Consider the following 13,463-nt stretch of genomic DNA (forward strand, 5'->3'; position numbering starts at 1 on the left):
GCTGTAACTAATTGACCCCAGTGCTGCACATATGGACGCACATAAAAAAGCAGCCAGCTGACTGACGGGGAAACCCACAAGGGCTGTGGGCGTTACGCCGAGAGTGGAGGCCAGGGGGGGTGTAATAGGTGTCATGTGTTCATTAGCCTCCACTGCCTGGAACACGTGTCCATATTTCCTGGTATCCTGATACAGAGGTGTTGGAGAGGGTGTTCCTCTTTTAACTCTACAATAGAGAGGTGTCTGCAGCAGGGAGAAACCTACATGGGCAGCTTTACCTATTTTGTTATTCAACAAACCACAGTTTGCATGTGAATGTTTGCATGTTAAACCCATTTGGTCGATTACTTCAAATAGTGAATGCTCAAGAGGAGTGCAGATATTGACAGCAATATATTTGATGGGAGATTTGATATGATCATCCATTTTGGGTGCTTCCCCTGAAAGAATAATTCAAACAGGAGTGGACGAAAAAGCAAAAACCCACCAAAAATGCCTTCATTCAGACATACTGTACGGCTACAGAGCATATCGGAGCCGGGCTGATATCTGCAGTCTGATAGCTTCTGAAGTGGAGGATCCCCTTGTTGTCCCCCTCTCTGTCAGGGAGAACAGACTCAAGAGCCCCCACCCCCTACTGGCTCCCACAGACGCTGTCTCAACAGAGACCCCAGCATGTGCCAGAGTACACGCACTCAGACCTCCTCTAGCCATCCGAGAAGCTGCGTCTGGCCACAGTTTGAGAGAAAAACCACCAGCATTAAAAGGGGGGTGGGGGGGGGGATGGAAAAAAGATATGCTCGTGCTGTTTGAACATTTTTTCAAGAGAGAAGAAAATAATAAATAAAAAAAATCAACATCTTTACATTTATGTTGTAAAGCTGTCACAAGTGCGCACAGGCTTTATTTTCCTGCTCTGACGTGTGTTCGCCCAGCTTGTGATCTTGAAAAACAGTGCGGTGCTATTCTTGGCAGTTCAGCGGAGGTGTCTGAAAGAGGCGAGGGAAGTGGGAATGTGTGTGAGTGGGAATGTGTGTGTGTGAGAGAGTGAGAGAGAGAGAGGGAGCAAGAGAGAGGGAGTGAGAGAGAGAGAGAGAGGGAGCGAGAGAGTATGTGCGTCAGTCTGATGTGTGTGCTCTCATCAGACTCCCCACACACTGCCAGGCATGATGGGTCATTCACACTCTCCACTCCTCCCTCGCTTCCTGTGAAGAGAAAGAAGCTTTGCGTCAATCAGCTCCCTTTCAGTCACGATTTAGGCGTCTCTCCAGAGGAAAGCTGTCTTATGATCATACAGCCTTGGTAACAGCAGCTTATACCTTCAGCTTTCATCAGGGGGGCTCTTGCATGAGCTTAAACAGGCAGATTTCATGAGTGGTTATGTGACAAGAACTTTCAGCTTGTTTTTTCTTCTTTTTTTGTCAACAATGTTCTTCCTGCAAGCAGTACAAACAGTTTTACACCCTTCTTTTCTCTTATAGAGACATCACAGGTTTCAATGGTGTTGCACTTCCCCAAATACCCACAGCTTTTAAGAAGAAACAATACGGTGTCTGTAGTGGAAAACCAAAAGATACAGTCCAAGGCAAAATTAAGCACATCCAAATAATTTATTACAAAAACATCTTCTTTTAAAAAGGGGTACAGAAATCATACATGGAATGATTAAGGAAATTGGTGGATTAAAATGTCACAGTTCTGACAAACCTATATAATCATAAGGATCCCTTTTCGTTCTCTGCTCAAAAACAGATCAAGAACGCAGTGCAGGCACATTCAATAATGACAATATCACCCCCCCATCTTTCCATCCATTGTAATCTCTTCACAAACCTAAACTAACTCATTATCCAAACCATTTCTGAGGCACCCCAACAAACCCTGAGAAAACCATGCCACCTTGATTACATCGTTTCACTTTTACTAAGAATTACTATCATCCCCCAAAGTGCATTTATAACCAACCTCAAAAATAAAAATGTATAGTGCACAATCAGTGTTCTAAAAAAAGATTTGCATTAAAAAAAAATCTTACATCTAACTGTAAAAGTAACACAATATGTGCATCAATAAAACATTGTTTAATAGGCCCCTCTGAAAAAAAAAAAAAACTTACACCTTAATGCAACTAAAAATCTATGCAATAATCTATAATAATCCAGTAACAGGAGGACTTAAATGTTACCTGTGTATTCTGAAACATGACAATCAAAACAATGGCTCAGTTCGAGTCTCTGATCCAGATGACCCTCTGTGCACTTAAACCACATTCATTCATATCCTGTGCTTCATTCATAACTCGGTCATTTCTCACTGTCATCTTCTTCTCCTCTAGGAGGCACCAGTGAGCTTCAGTGTCCAGGCCCAAGAGCAAGGCATCTCAGATGGGGAGAGCTGAGGCAAGTACACCCTCAGACCTCCAGCTGCCACCGGCTCCCATTTCAGCTCCTTGTAGCCCAACAGTGCCACCTGGGGCACAGGGAAAGAAACGACATGAAGTGAAATCTATGACCTCACCTGATGTGGTATGCTCACGAGGAACCTGCGATCTACGCACACAATAGGCAATTGAGAAACATGAGGGAGGAGTAACTCATATCATAGCCTTGGTGCACTTCACCTCCCCACCACCACCACCACCACCACACAGCTGTGGTCTAAACATGGCCAGAAAAGATTAGTAGCTTTTGTGTTGAACATTCCAAACCACTCCATCGCTTTACGGAGATGTACTGAGCTTGAAGTAGCAATGCATCTTCAAACAGAAACAAGCCTTGGTGAGTGGGGCATTTGCCACTGTAGGTGGGGTTTTGTAGGTGAGAAGGAAAGAAGTCAGCCTTATTTGTCTAAGCTATCATTTAACTACCAAACTTGAGATGAGCTTTCTGTAAACAGTAGACTGGTCATGCAGGATCCACCGGGCTACATTTTATGAGGACGTCAGAGTTCAATCTTATCTTATTTCACTAAATAGTGAAGATATAAAAGGCAAGGCTTCTTTCAGTGCTGCACATTGAACCTGACACTAGTTGAGAGGAAACATGGACATTGTCATGATGAACAACATAAATGTTATACCACTAATAAAAACATAAATGGTTCCATCACTAACATCATATCATACTGCTGTATTACAAACACTTTCTAAGAGCCTCTTATACGCATACATCATAATTCAAAACTTAGGGAATCTCATGCATCAGCAAACATGTTGCTTAAGTGCATTCACATGCACCGTTTACAGAAGCACAGAAGTGTAGTCTAAAGGTGTATGCATACACAACACAATAAATAATTTGAATCAATTAGAAAAAAAATCTGTGACTGATATTCTGATCACAAACCAAACACAAAAAGGTTTTGGTTACAGTGTGTGTCCTGCAATCAAATCGGTTGAAGGCTTCAAGGAATTTCCCCTCTCTGTTGTGAGAATAGGTAGCTCATTGTGCAGTGTCTCACCTGAGTCTGACCTTCAGTGACCTTAGGTGCACCAAGAATGATAGATCCATCAGTGGGCCAGGACAGGGTGATTGCATAGATAGCTTTCTCCTGCGGTTTGGCAGTGTACCTGCATATAAATTCAGAAAAACACGAGAAGCATATTAGTCATGAAGATAATGTGTAGTTACATGGATATACCATAATAGCACAGATAAGGTCTTAAGTTTGTGTAAGGGGACTACACTTTTTAAACCAGAGTTATTTATCAGTTTAGACTGCCATTGCCACGCATATATGAACTATACATCTGAAATGCCTACTGTTAACTGTTGAGCAATCTAAACAACCTTAGAATCTTTTACAGCTCTTCCAGAGTTATGTCTGTACATGAGGTTTGAAGAGACTATTTTTCTTTACTTAAATCTGCAGCTCAGTTCGGTTTCAGTTTCACAAAAGGCTGTCAATATACAGTATGAGCACAAGAGCCAATGAAATTATTGGCTCGGATTGTTTATGGCAAAAACTGAGTCACTATATATGTTTCATAGCCAGGGGGGTACTCCAAGAATGTAAATTAGTGACAAGCTAAGCTCAAAGTAAGTGGTTAACCTTCAAGAGCCCCTTGGCTTCATTTCCCCTGCAAAACAAACCCATAGGACTCTATTAGGAGGTGTACCACTTACTCTGCATTAACTTAGCCAGGCTTGTAATTAATCGTCTTGGAATACTGACTGTGTATGAACACCAGAGGTTGTTTTTTACAGCTGACACCAATTTTAATATTTGGTGTAATTTTAATATTTAGATTCAGATTTTAAACCAGCACTACAAAGTGTAAGTTGGGATGAAAGAGTTGGTAAGTGTATCCGAGTCTCTGACCAGACGCCACAGGTCACTGTGTCATTCTGGGCCCTCCATGCGGTGGTGCTGTAGATGGCCTCCCCATTGACTTTGAGCCACTGGCCCATCTGTCTCAGACGCTCCTCAAAGATGGGGGCGATGCGTCCATCATGGGTGGGCCCCACATTGATAAGCAAATTCCCACCACAAGACACAGTCTCCACCAGTGTCTGTAACACAGAGCAGTACATAAAGCTGTCAAGTAATTTCTATCCCCCGGCATTTCCCATTTTAATTATAAAAGGGCCATCCATTTCATAACCTGTCAAGTGACTCTCTAAGCTAGTTAGACCAACCCAGGATTGTTATAACCCAGGAGTCCAAAACTGCAAAGACTGGACTATTTCACTGATATAAGCTTCAAACTGTGCTTGGTCATGCATTAAACTAGATGTACCGCAGAGCGGTACACAATATGACCGCCGCCCAGTCCAGCACATTTTTTCCACAAAAAGAAATCACGCTGAAAGGCCTATATGATTCTAACTGTCTCACTAAATTGCATTATCCACACTCAATTCTCACTGGTATCTGCTAGACAACAAGTACCAAAACATGATTAGTTCATAGATTTCACATGTAAAATTAATTTTATACAACCCCACCTCCATCTTGCCTGTTTATAATTCTGAGAAATTCTTGATTGTTTGTGTTATGTGTGTGTGTGTGTGTGTGTGTGTGTGTGTGTGTGTGTGTGTGTGTGTGTGGGCGTGTGTGTGTGTGCGGGCGTGCGTGCTTGTGTTTGTGCCTGTGACATTACTGTGAATGTATGTTTGTGTGTGTGTGTGTGTATCTGTTTGTGCACATGTGTGCACATGAAATGGGTTAACATGACCCCTGGAGGCAAACATCACGGAAAAAAATGGTCATCCTAGGCCCTACAGTTCTCAAGATATTCACAGAGAACTCTGTCTGCCCTACCCTCCTTTCGGGGTCCAGTCCAGCTGGGGGCTACAGATCAAAGCGAAAAATGGCGGTTCCATGCTATCCATGTGGGGGTACATGCCCACCAAGTTTTGTGTACCCGGTCTTTCAGTGTCCGGGAATCCTTGTTGGTGTCGTCACTAAATGTACACATAAATTATTTTATTGTAAGGCCCCCATGAGCGAAAGTACACAAAACTTGGCATGCATTAGGAGGGTGTCATAATGATCCTACAATGATCCTTTTAATTTCAAATTGCAGTTTTGACCTTGTCAGCCAGAGATATTGTGATGAAAACACCAATTTTTTTTTTTTTTAATTTTTAACTAGGTGGCTATACATGAAATAAGTGGTAATGGGATGGGTTGACATGCCCCTTAAGACCAACATACATAAAAAGATGAACCTCCTAGGCCCTACGGTTCTCGAGATATTCACAGAAAACTGTCTCCGACCACCTACAGGCCAGTTGGTGTATAGTAACATAAATTAATTTATTGTGTGGCCCCATGAACGGAATTCCACAAAACTTGCCGTGCATACAGAGGGTGTCATAATGATCATACACTTCCAATTTCGTGCAGTTTTGACTATGTTAGGTCACAGATACCTTCAATTACAACACCTCATTTTTACTTTTTGTGTTTAACTAGGTGGCTATACATGAAATGAGTGGTTATGGAATGGGTTGACATGGCCCTTTGAGATCAACATACAAAAAAAAAAAATGGTCCTCCTAAACCCCCACGGTTTTGAGATATTCACAGAAAACTGTGTCTGCCCTACCCTCCTTTCGGGGGGTCCAGTCAAGCGGGGGGGTTACAGATCAAAACGAAAAACGATGGTTCCATGCTATCCATGTGGGGTTACATGCCCACCAAGTTTCGTGTACCCTGGTCTTTCAGTGTCCTGGGACTCATTGACGGAAATTTGGGCATGCGAAAAAGAAAAAAAAGAAAAAAAAGAAAAAAAAAAAAATCTGACTAAACCTATATGACCGCCGCTTCGTTGCGCGGCGGTCATAATTATATGCCTTCATTTATGGATACAAATTTGGCATAATTTACATGTAAGACTGATCAGAATGCTGATCAAGAGCTGACTTTGGTTGAGTAGAAGAGTTAAACTAAATCTACTCATCTTGTGTTCTATGTACAACCATGAATCACACATCATGGTCATACACAGAACACAAGATAAACTGAATCAAACTTAACTCTTCTACCCAATGATTAGGTTCTTGTTATGTCTGTGTGAGTCTGTGTTATCAGACAAGGAGAGGGGAATATGTCTACTAGAATGTCTGTAGGGTCACCGTACCACATTTCAAGATAAATGTTTTGCTATTATCTTGTCGGATTTGCATGATCATGTTCTGGTAATATATGCTTTGTCATGACCTGGTGGGATACTCAATTTTGTAAGACCTGAGAAAGGCCATAGGCCTAAACGTTGTTTTTTTTATTAAACTATTGGCGTATGAGCTGCTAGAGTGCGCGGTCTCATTCTGTTCAGAATATGAGGGATACTCAAATTCAAAACCATTCCTTGTATAGATAGAGATGTAAGATGCTAGAGTGGCACTGAGCTACTTTCTTATGAATTGTCTCTCTCCAGTGCACAGCTATATAAATCTGCATTCTTCATTGACTAGGTCTCCTATACTTTATTATACAAATAAATAATTCACGTCCCAGACAGCCCAAACAAATGCGATGGGAGTATACTATTTTTTTCCCAAGTCAAGCACATAATCCTAACACCATCATTACAAAATGTCTCTTTCATACTGCTCACCTTTATGATGTCCCCGGTGGAGAGATAGTCCTGAAGCACTGCCTCTCTGCGGTAGCCCCATGACTTCTGGTCAATGGTCATGCAGTTCTCCCATTTGCGCTTGAGCAGGTGCCCAGGGTTGTAGCGGTCAGTGCAGGTGTAGAAGCCTCCATGTTTGCAGATGGTGCCGTATCCCCAGCGGTCATTGGTCACAACGGTGTCCTTCACTGGGCTGAAAAAACAACCACGGTCACATGAAAGAGTTTCCAATCAGTCAGTTGAAAAGAATAATACTCTCCTGCCAAAGAAATCATCTTCCCCAAAGTGCCTCTATACAATATTCATATTAAAGTAATGCTATCAGAGGGGATGACTTAAGGTGGGATGCCAGCAACCTTTTTTTCTGAGCTTTTAGTCATCTTTCAGGAAGAGCCAAGTTTTTTTAATGCAACAGTACTTTCAAACCACTGATGACCACTCAGATGTAAATCCACTGGGATGACAGGCTTATAAATAGACAACACAAAGGCGGACAGCTTTGTTTTATGTCTGTGTACTCTGCTTTTCTTTGCTTTGGGAACTGGTATTTCATGGTACATCCCAAAGTATAAGTATAAGTATATATACTCTTTTGATCCTGTGAGGGAAATTTGGTCTCTGGTCAGCATGTTCCTATTTTCTACAGAAAAACAGAACTGAAAAAGTGCAACCCACACCATCACCCAGTCTACCTGTCGTTGTAGAGCCACGCAAGAAAGCTAGTGCTGTTCCAGTAATAGTCTGGAGCATTTCCATCCCCGTCAGACCACAGGATCTCAGGCTTGAACTTGGTGACCAAGTCATAGAGCTCAGGCAGGGATTTGGTGGTGGGGAAGTAGTTGGTCTTGTAGCTGTTGGCTTTATCCTGATTGAAGAGTGGGTGGAACCACTCAAAAAGGGAGTGGTACAGGCCCAGGTGCAGGCTGGTGTGATCTCGTAGGGCCGTGGACAGCTCATCTACCAGGTCCCGCCGTGGTCCCACGTCCACTGCGTTCCAGTTCCATGAATTCTTTGAGCCCCATAATGTAAAGCCTAAAGAGGTGATACAATAATAAAGGTCATAATGATAATGCTGAACATATTTCTCTAACAGGCCTAGATTTTATTTTTAAAGGGGAGTTATATGCCTCTTTGGTGCTCTGATAACATACGTTTCAAAATTTAGATAAAATTGATAAAACAAAATTGTTTATTTAGGATTTTCTTGAAGAGACCATGCACAGGTCCTATCCAGTCCATTATGTGGTGCACCATATCCATGAGTAGCCTGACCATTTCAGATTAACTAGTTGTACAGATCTGTTGAGTCTGAAAGAGTAACTTCACCCCTAGCGCTGAGCCTCTCCTCCCATAGCATAATGTTTTTTTTTTTTTATTCAGGAGGTCATGTACTGTTGATACATAATAACTCCCAATCAGGTGACTATGCCAACATCGACCATGGAGGACTTTAAACAAGCGGTGTTGAGTTATTTTTAACTCATATAATGGTATGTTTTATCCGTTTTATCCCCATTATTAGTTTGCAGCTCAGACAAACACATCTAGTGTGCATTCTCTTCAATTATGGGCATAAATCCTGCATGGATTTTCAATATGAGCTGCAAGTAAAGAGTCTACAGATGCAGAGAGCATGGAAGGTCCCAAAGTCCAAATCTGATTTAGTTAATTAAATAAACATGCACAAATGCTGTTTTTATTCATTGTAAGAAAAATGGTCTCTCACCTTCGTGGTGCTTTGTAGTAAGAACGATGTATTTAGCTCCCGATGAAGCAAATATGTCCACCCACTGTTTGGCATTGAAAAACTCTGCTGTAAACATGGGTCCAAAGTCACCATACGTGAAGCCAGGAGGATAGTTCTTATTCATGAAGTTAACGTAGTGTGGAACTTTCGTGCCCTGCCAATACCACCTGCAAATCGTTCAATGTTAATGTTATGTTTCCAACTTAATAGTCTGAAAAGCTGCATCAAAATTAAAAGGTGTATTAGGCTATGTTGATAATCACTTACCAAAACCATTCACTCCCAAAACTTGGGACAGAGAATACTCCCCAGTGTATGAAAATGCCAACCTTGGCTTCATCATACCATCCTGGAATCGGTCGAGAGTCTATGGATTCCCAGGTGGGCTCGTATCTGCACGTGCAGTAAGTGACCATAAACAACAATATAACAAAACCAACTCTATGAACGACGGCCATCCTACCTACAAACGTCCAAATGAGGTACTAGGCCTACTACAAGAGCGTTCTTGTAGGCAATAAGGAAACAAATGTCATATGACTTTACTATCATATGATGCCAAACCACTACGGAATGAAGAAAGGGAAGAGGGTTGTTCTGAAAAATAATGTATTTTCATGCGTTTTGAAGAAATTTAGTCTGCGTCCATATCTGTTCAGCTTGTCCTGATGCTGAACCCCTCCAAAAAATCTTATTCGAATGTTTCAAAACGTTGGAAACAAAATTTCTACTCTACTCAAAAGAAGGTTATTTTGTAACCGGTTTGTTTTGCTCCATTCGCGCTTCCGTGTTTTGTTTCCCCTATAGTCTCATTGGCGGAGAGAGGGCGAGAAGTCGGTGCATCAACTTCAACCAATCCGCACAGATAGACTAATTTCTGATGGGCGCCAAACTCCATAGAGATTTATTAAACGAATGTAAAAACACACTAAACACATTGAGATTGAACATGGCGTAATGATGCATGAAACACGATAGCCAACTGTTGTTCAATTACTTTTATTTTAAAACTGACGCTGGATTGAAGATGTCACATCCGGTTTGCCTGGCGGTGCAACAGCAGAGCTGTTGCTGTGTGACAAGGGGAGATACATGTGTACTGTTTAATAATAGACTGATCTGAATACAAAAATGTTTTTTTTTTTTAGCACTGAGTTTGATACATTGCACACATGCAGGGATACATTGATTGCCACTGTCACATTTCTGCTGCAGAGTTTGACAACGTATGTTGAAACGCTATATCTGTCTTAAGATCACTGTGATATTATTGTTGCCTTTAGCCTACCTAATTCATTTGATCATTTTTAGGACATCGATGTTGTCGTTGAGAATTCTAAGAAAGTAGGTTCCACCACAATCCTATCCAATTTTAAGTGTTTTTACCGTTGTCATGTTCGGTCACCATTGTTTTGGCTTGTTGTGACAGGCGGGGATTGTAGCACTTCTGGCTGTAGCAGAACATGCAGGAGAGTTTGAGAAAATCATGGAGCTGTCCCAGAGGTAATTTGACGTAGGCCTACGCAGCTGACAAAACATAATCCTCTTCTGGAGACCGCATAAGCACATCTATCACACATAGATGAGATAAAAATGGTGGGAAATAAGCATTTAAACGGTTGACAGGTTTTCTGGCTTCATCCTGCCCTGCCTTGGAGTCCATCCCGTCCAGGCAGTGGATGAGACACAGCAGAGGGGGGCTGTCCTTGAGGTAAGACCCTCTTGCGCATGCATGCATCTCTAGTGTCTAATACACACACATTTGTAATCACATTCTCTGTGCTGTGCAGGATCTTAATGCAGCTCTGCCCCAGATTGAGAAATACAAAGACAACCTTGTGGCTATTGGAGAGGTGAGAATGTTGATGTGGTATTGCAATCATAATGTCCATATGTTCAGGAGGTGCATTGTCATTACAAATATTATGATGAATTGCAAAGTGTGCAGAAATAGTATAGCACATAGACAAGACAAAGAAAGCGAACCTTACCTCTATGACATGGACTCACTTCAAATGTGATTTACATTTGCTGTGACAGGCGAAATCTGTTATCTGCCCACAGGTAGGACTGGATTTCACTCCGAGGTTTGTAAGCTCTGATGACGGAAAGGATCAGCAAAGACAGGTGCTTATTCGTCAGGTGGAGATCGCCAAACGACTGGGCCTTCCCCTGTAAGTCTGCTAAAGTTATGTTTAGGATCCTCCTCAGGTCAGTCAGCAGATGCTGCTGTAGACACAAAAGTGTATACATGCACAATACAGGAGTTTTTGTTTGCTTTGTTGTCGTATGTTTGGTATTTGTGTATGTATGTATTTTACGGCATCTATGTTTGTATTTACAGTATGTATGTGTGTGTTTATGTATGTATCAGCATGACATTTAGACTTTGTTTATTTTTTACTTATGCCCAGTAGTATTGTATTGTGCTTCATTCTCTTGTATAACAGCAACTCTACATTATGTCATGCTCTTCACAGAAATGTCCATTCAAGATCTGCTGGCCGCCCCACAATCCAACTTCTAAAAGAGCAAGGTCAATGACAATTCATCTTGCACATTTAACATAATTCAGTTTCACTAGCTGAGTTATTACAAAGAATGTCATTTCTTTTATTCACAGGAGCAGAGAATGTTTTGCTTCATGCATTTGATGGAAAGCCATCAGTTGCAATGGAGGGTGTAAAGGCTGGTTATTTCTTTTCCATACCTCCTTCCATCATAAGAAGTGAACAGGTAATCACAGCTTCATCTTTTCCCTTTTAGAGAATGTGCTTAAACAATAGCCTTCAGTTCTTCAATGTATGTTTGTCTCAGAATTCAGATTTACATTGTGTCTGATCATTGATAATGTGCTGTTTTGCTACATTTATAAGTAGTTTTCCACCATGAAGACGGTTTGAATATCCAAAGGTGATTGAGTCTAATGATGAACAAAAGGTCTAAAGATGATGAGACAGCTATTTTCAACACTGTGTATTTAATTAGGGAACCAGAACTCGTTATATGTTTTATATGTATTAGAATCATATTACCCTACTAAAGTAACTTTATTGTGACAGTGTTAGAAGTAGAAAACCCACTGTTCAGATTGAACAAAATAACTCATTAACCTGGCATTTCCAGGTCCTTATTAGAATCATTGGTCATTGTGTTTTTATTTTAGTCATTGTGTTTTTATTTCAGATTATTTTGAAATTAAATGTTTGGATCAACCACACCATACATTCATTTGACCAAATATGTGTTACATGCATGGTGTGGTTGATTCTGTATGTATGTATGTTTGTATTTATTGATGACTGTAATAATTGTCTTTTTTTTCCACTAAGAAGCAAAAACTAGTGAAACAGCTACCATTAGAGAACATGTGCTTGGAGACAGATTCTCCTGCCCTGGGCCCAGAGAAGCAGGTAGAGTACAGTATAAGTAGTCACTCAACAATCATCCCACTAGTCCTGATGAAGACGTAAACCTTATACTTGTTATGCCTGTGACACTAAAGTATGTAGTTTTGATATAAAACCTGGCTCCCTACTTAACTTCACTCTGACGACCAGATAAAAATCGATGCATTCAATTAATATTGCAGCATTCTTGCGTCTTGGCTAATGCAATAGCCTACATGAAGTGATCTATTGTGTCTGCTCCGCAGGTGAGAAATGAACCAAAGAACATCTCCATATGTGCAGAGTACATTGCCAAGATCAAAGGTGTTCCTTTGGAGAGGGTGATGGAGGTGACTACGCAGAATGCTCTTCGTCTCTTTCCCAGACTGAAGACATTCTTGACCATGTGAATGATTAGCTTCACATCACTGAACGTTTGAACCATGTCCTCAAAGTGTTCCAATGGTTCTGCTGGCTGCTTGATGGTTATCAGTGGTAAAGCGACATGCATTACATTCATTTTTTATTCAGAGCTTGTAAAATGTTATCAACTATATTGATGGTCTTAAAGAGAAAAAAAAACAAAGTGCATATAATGCCCAGGTTTATTTGGAAACAGCATGTTTTTGGCATGCTCTCAGAATCATCGCAGAAGCTATTTAATTTCAACCAAAACACATAATGCACATATTGGTAAACCACATATTGGTAAATATATACCTTGGGTCATATCCATAATTTACATTTATGGTGATATAAAACCAAAATAAGTTTCATCACCATCACCTTGGTCAATTAACAGTTTAGAAAAAGATTCAGAAGGTATCACTTTTCCAGTGGTCTGGTTAATTTTCACAAACCCATTTCAACAAACCCTGTGGACCTATCAAAGCCATACAGTTGAGACCCCGGCACTTTCACCATTTGACATTCTCAGCTGTCTGATACATATTGCATACTTTGTTGGGAATACTGGATACATTCAAAAGCTGCAGTAAATAATGTACATACTATATGCACAGTTATTTATACACCACATTACCACCAGATTTGTGAATGGTAATTTTCGAATAAATGTGTTGAACAATGCTTACTGACTGGTTTTGTTATTACATTCACCATTTGGGAATACAGCAATACCAATGCAATAGGCTACATAACCTATAGCCTAGAAGTGTGAAGGGCATGAGAACATGTCAGGGTCTCCCTCTAGCGGCGAGTCTTTTTATAGAAACGTCAAACCTAA

General features: G+C 40.9%; 2 protein-coding genes across 3 annotated transcripts; one reads left to right on the forward strand and one right to left on the reverse strand.

Moving 5' to 3' along the window:
- Positions 1-1,591: 1,591 nt before the first annotated feature.
- Positions 1,592-9,784, reverse strand: fuca2 (alpha-L-fucosidase 2). The gene is made up of 7 exons (XM_048227554.1): positions 9,096-9,784; positions 8,808-8,995; positions 7,774-8,113; positions 7,064-7,274; positions 4,321-4,511; positions 3,460-3,568; positions 1,592-2,469 (listed from the first exon to the last, which is right to left on the reverse strand). The coding sequence occupies exons 1-7, from the start codon at positions 9,284-9,286 to the stop codon at positions 2,332-2,334; spliced, it is 1,368 nt and encodes a 455-aa protein (XP_048083511.1). The 5' UTR covers positions 9,287-9,784; the 3' UTR covers positions 1,592-2,331.
- A 73-nt stretch (positions 9,785-9,857) lies between these two features.
- On the forward strand, positions 9,858-13,306 carry LOC125283958 (putative deoxyribonuclease TATDN3). Of its 2 annotated transcripts, none has more exons than XM_048227555.1 (10): positions 9,858-10,054; positions 10,140-10,172; positions 10,258-10,331; positions 10,455-10,539; positions 10,619-10,681; positions 10,893-11,002; positions 11,309-11,364; positions 11,452-11,564; positions 12,161-12,241; positions 12,484-13,306. In XM_048227555.1, exons 1-10 carry the CDS (start codon positions 10,001-10,003, stop codon positions 12,625-12,627), a joined length of 813 nt encoding a protein of 270 aa, XP_048083512.1. In that variant the 5' UTR covers positions 9,858-10,000; the 3' UTR covers positions 12,628-13,306. The 2 variants fall into 2 exon arrangements, with proteins under 2 accessions (XP_048083512.1, XP_048083513.1); XM_048227556.1 differs by having other exon boundaries at positions 12,164-12,241.
- Positions 13,307-13,463: the final 157 nt, after the last annotated feature.

This window comes from Alosa alosa, chromosome 19 (genome assembly GCF_017589495.1).
Source record: "Alosa alosa isolate M-15738 ecotype Scorff River chromosome 19, AALO_Geno_1.1, whole genome shotgun sequence".
In the NCBI taxonomy this organism is placed as follows: domain Eukaryota; kingdom Metazoa; phylum Chordata; class Actinopteri; order Clupeiformes; family Clupeidae; genus Alosa; species Alosa alosa.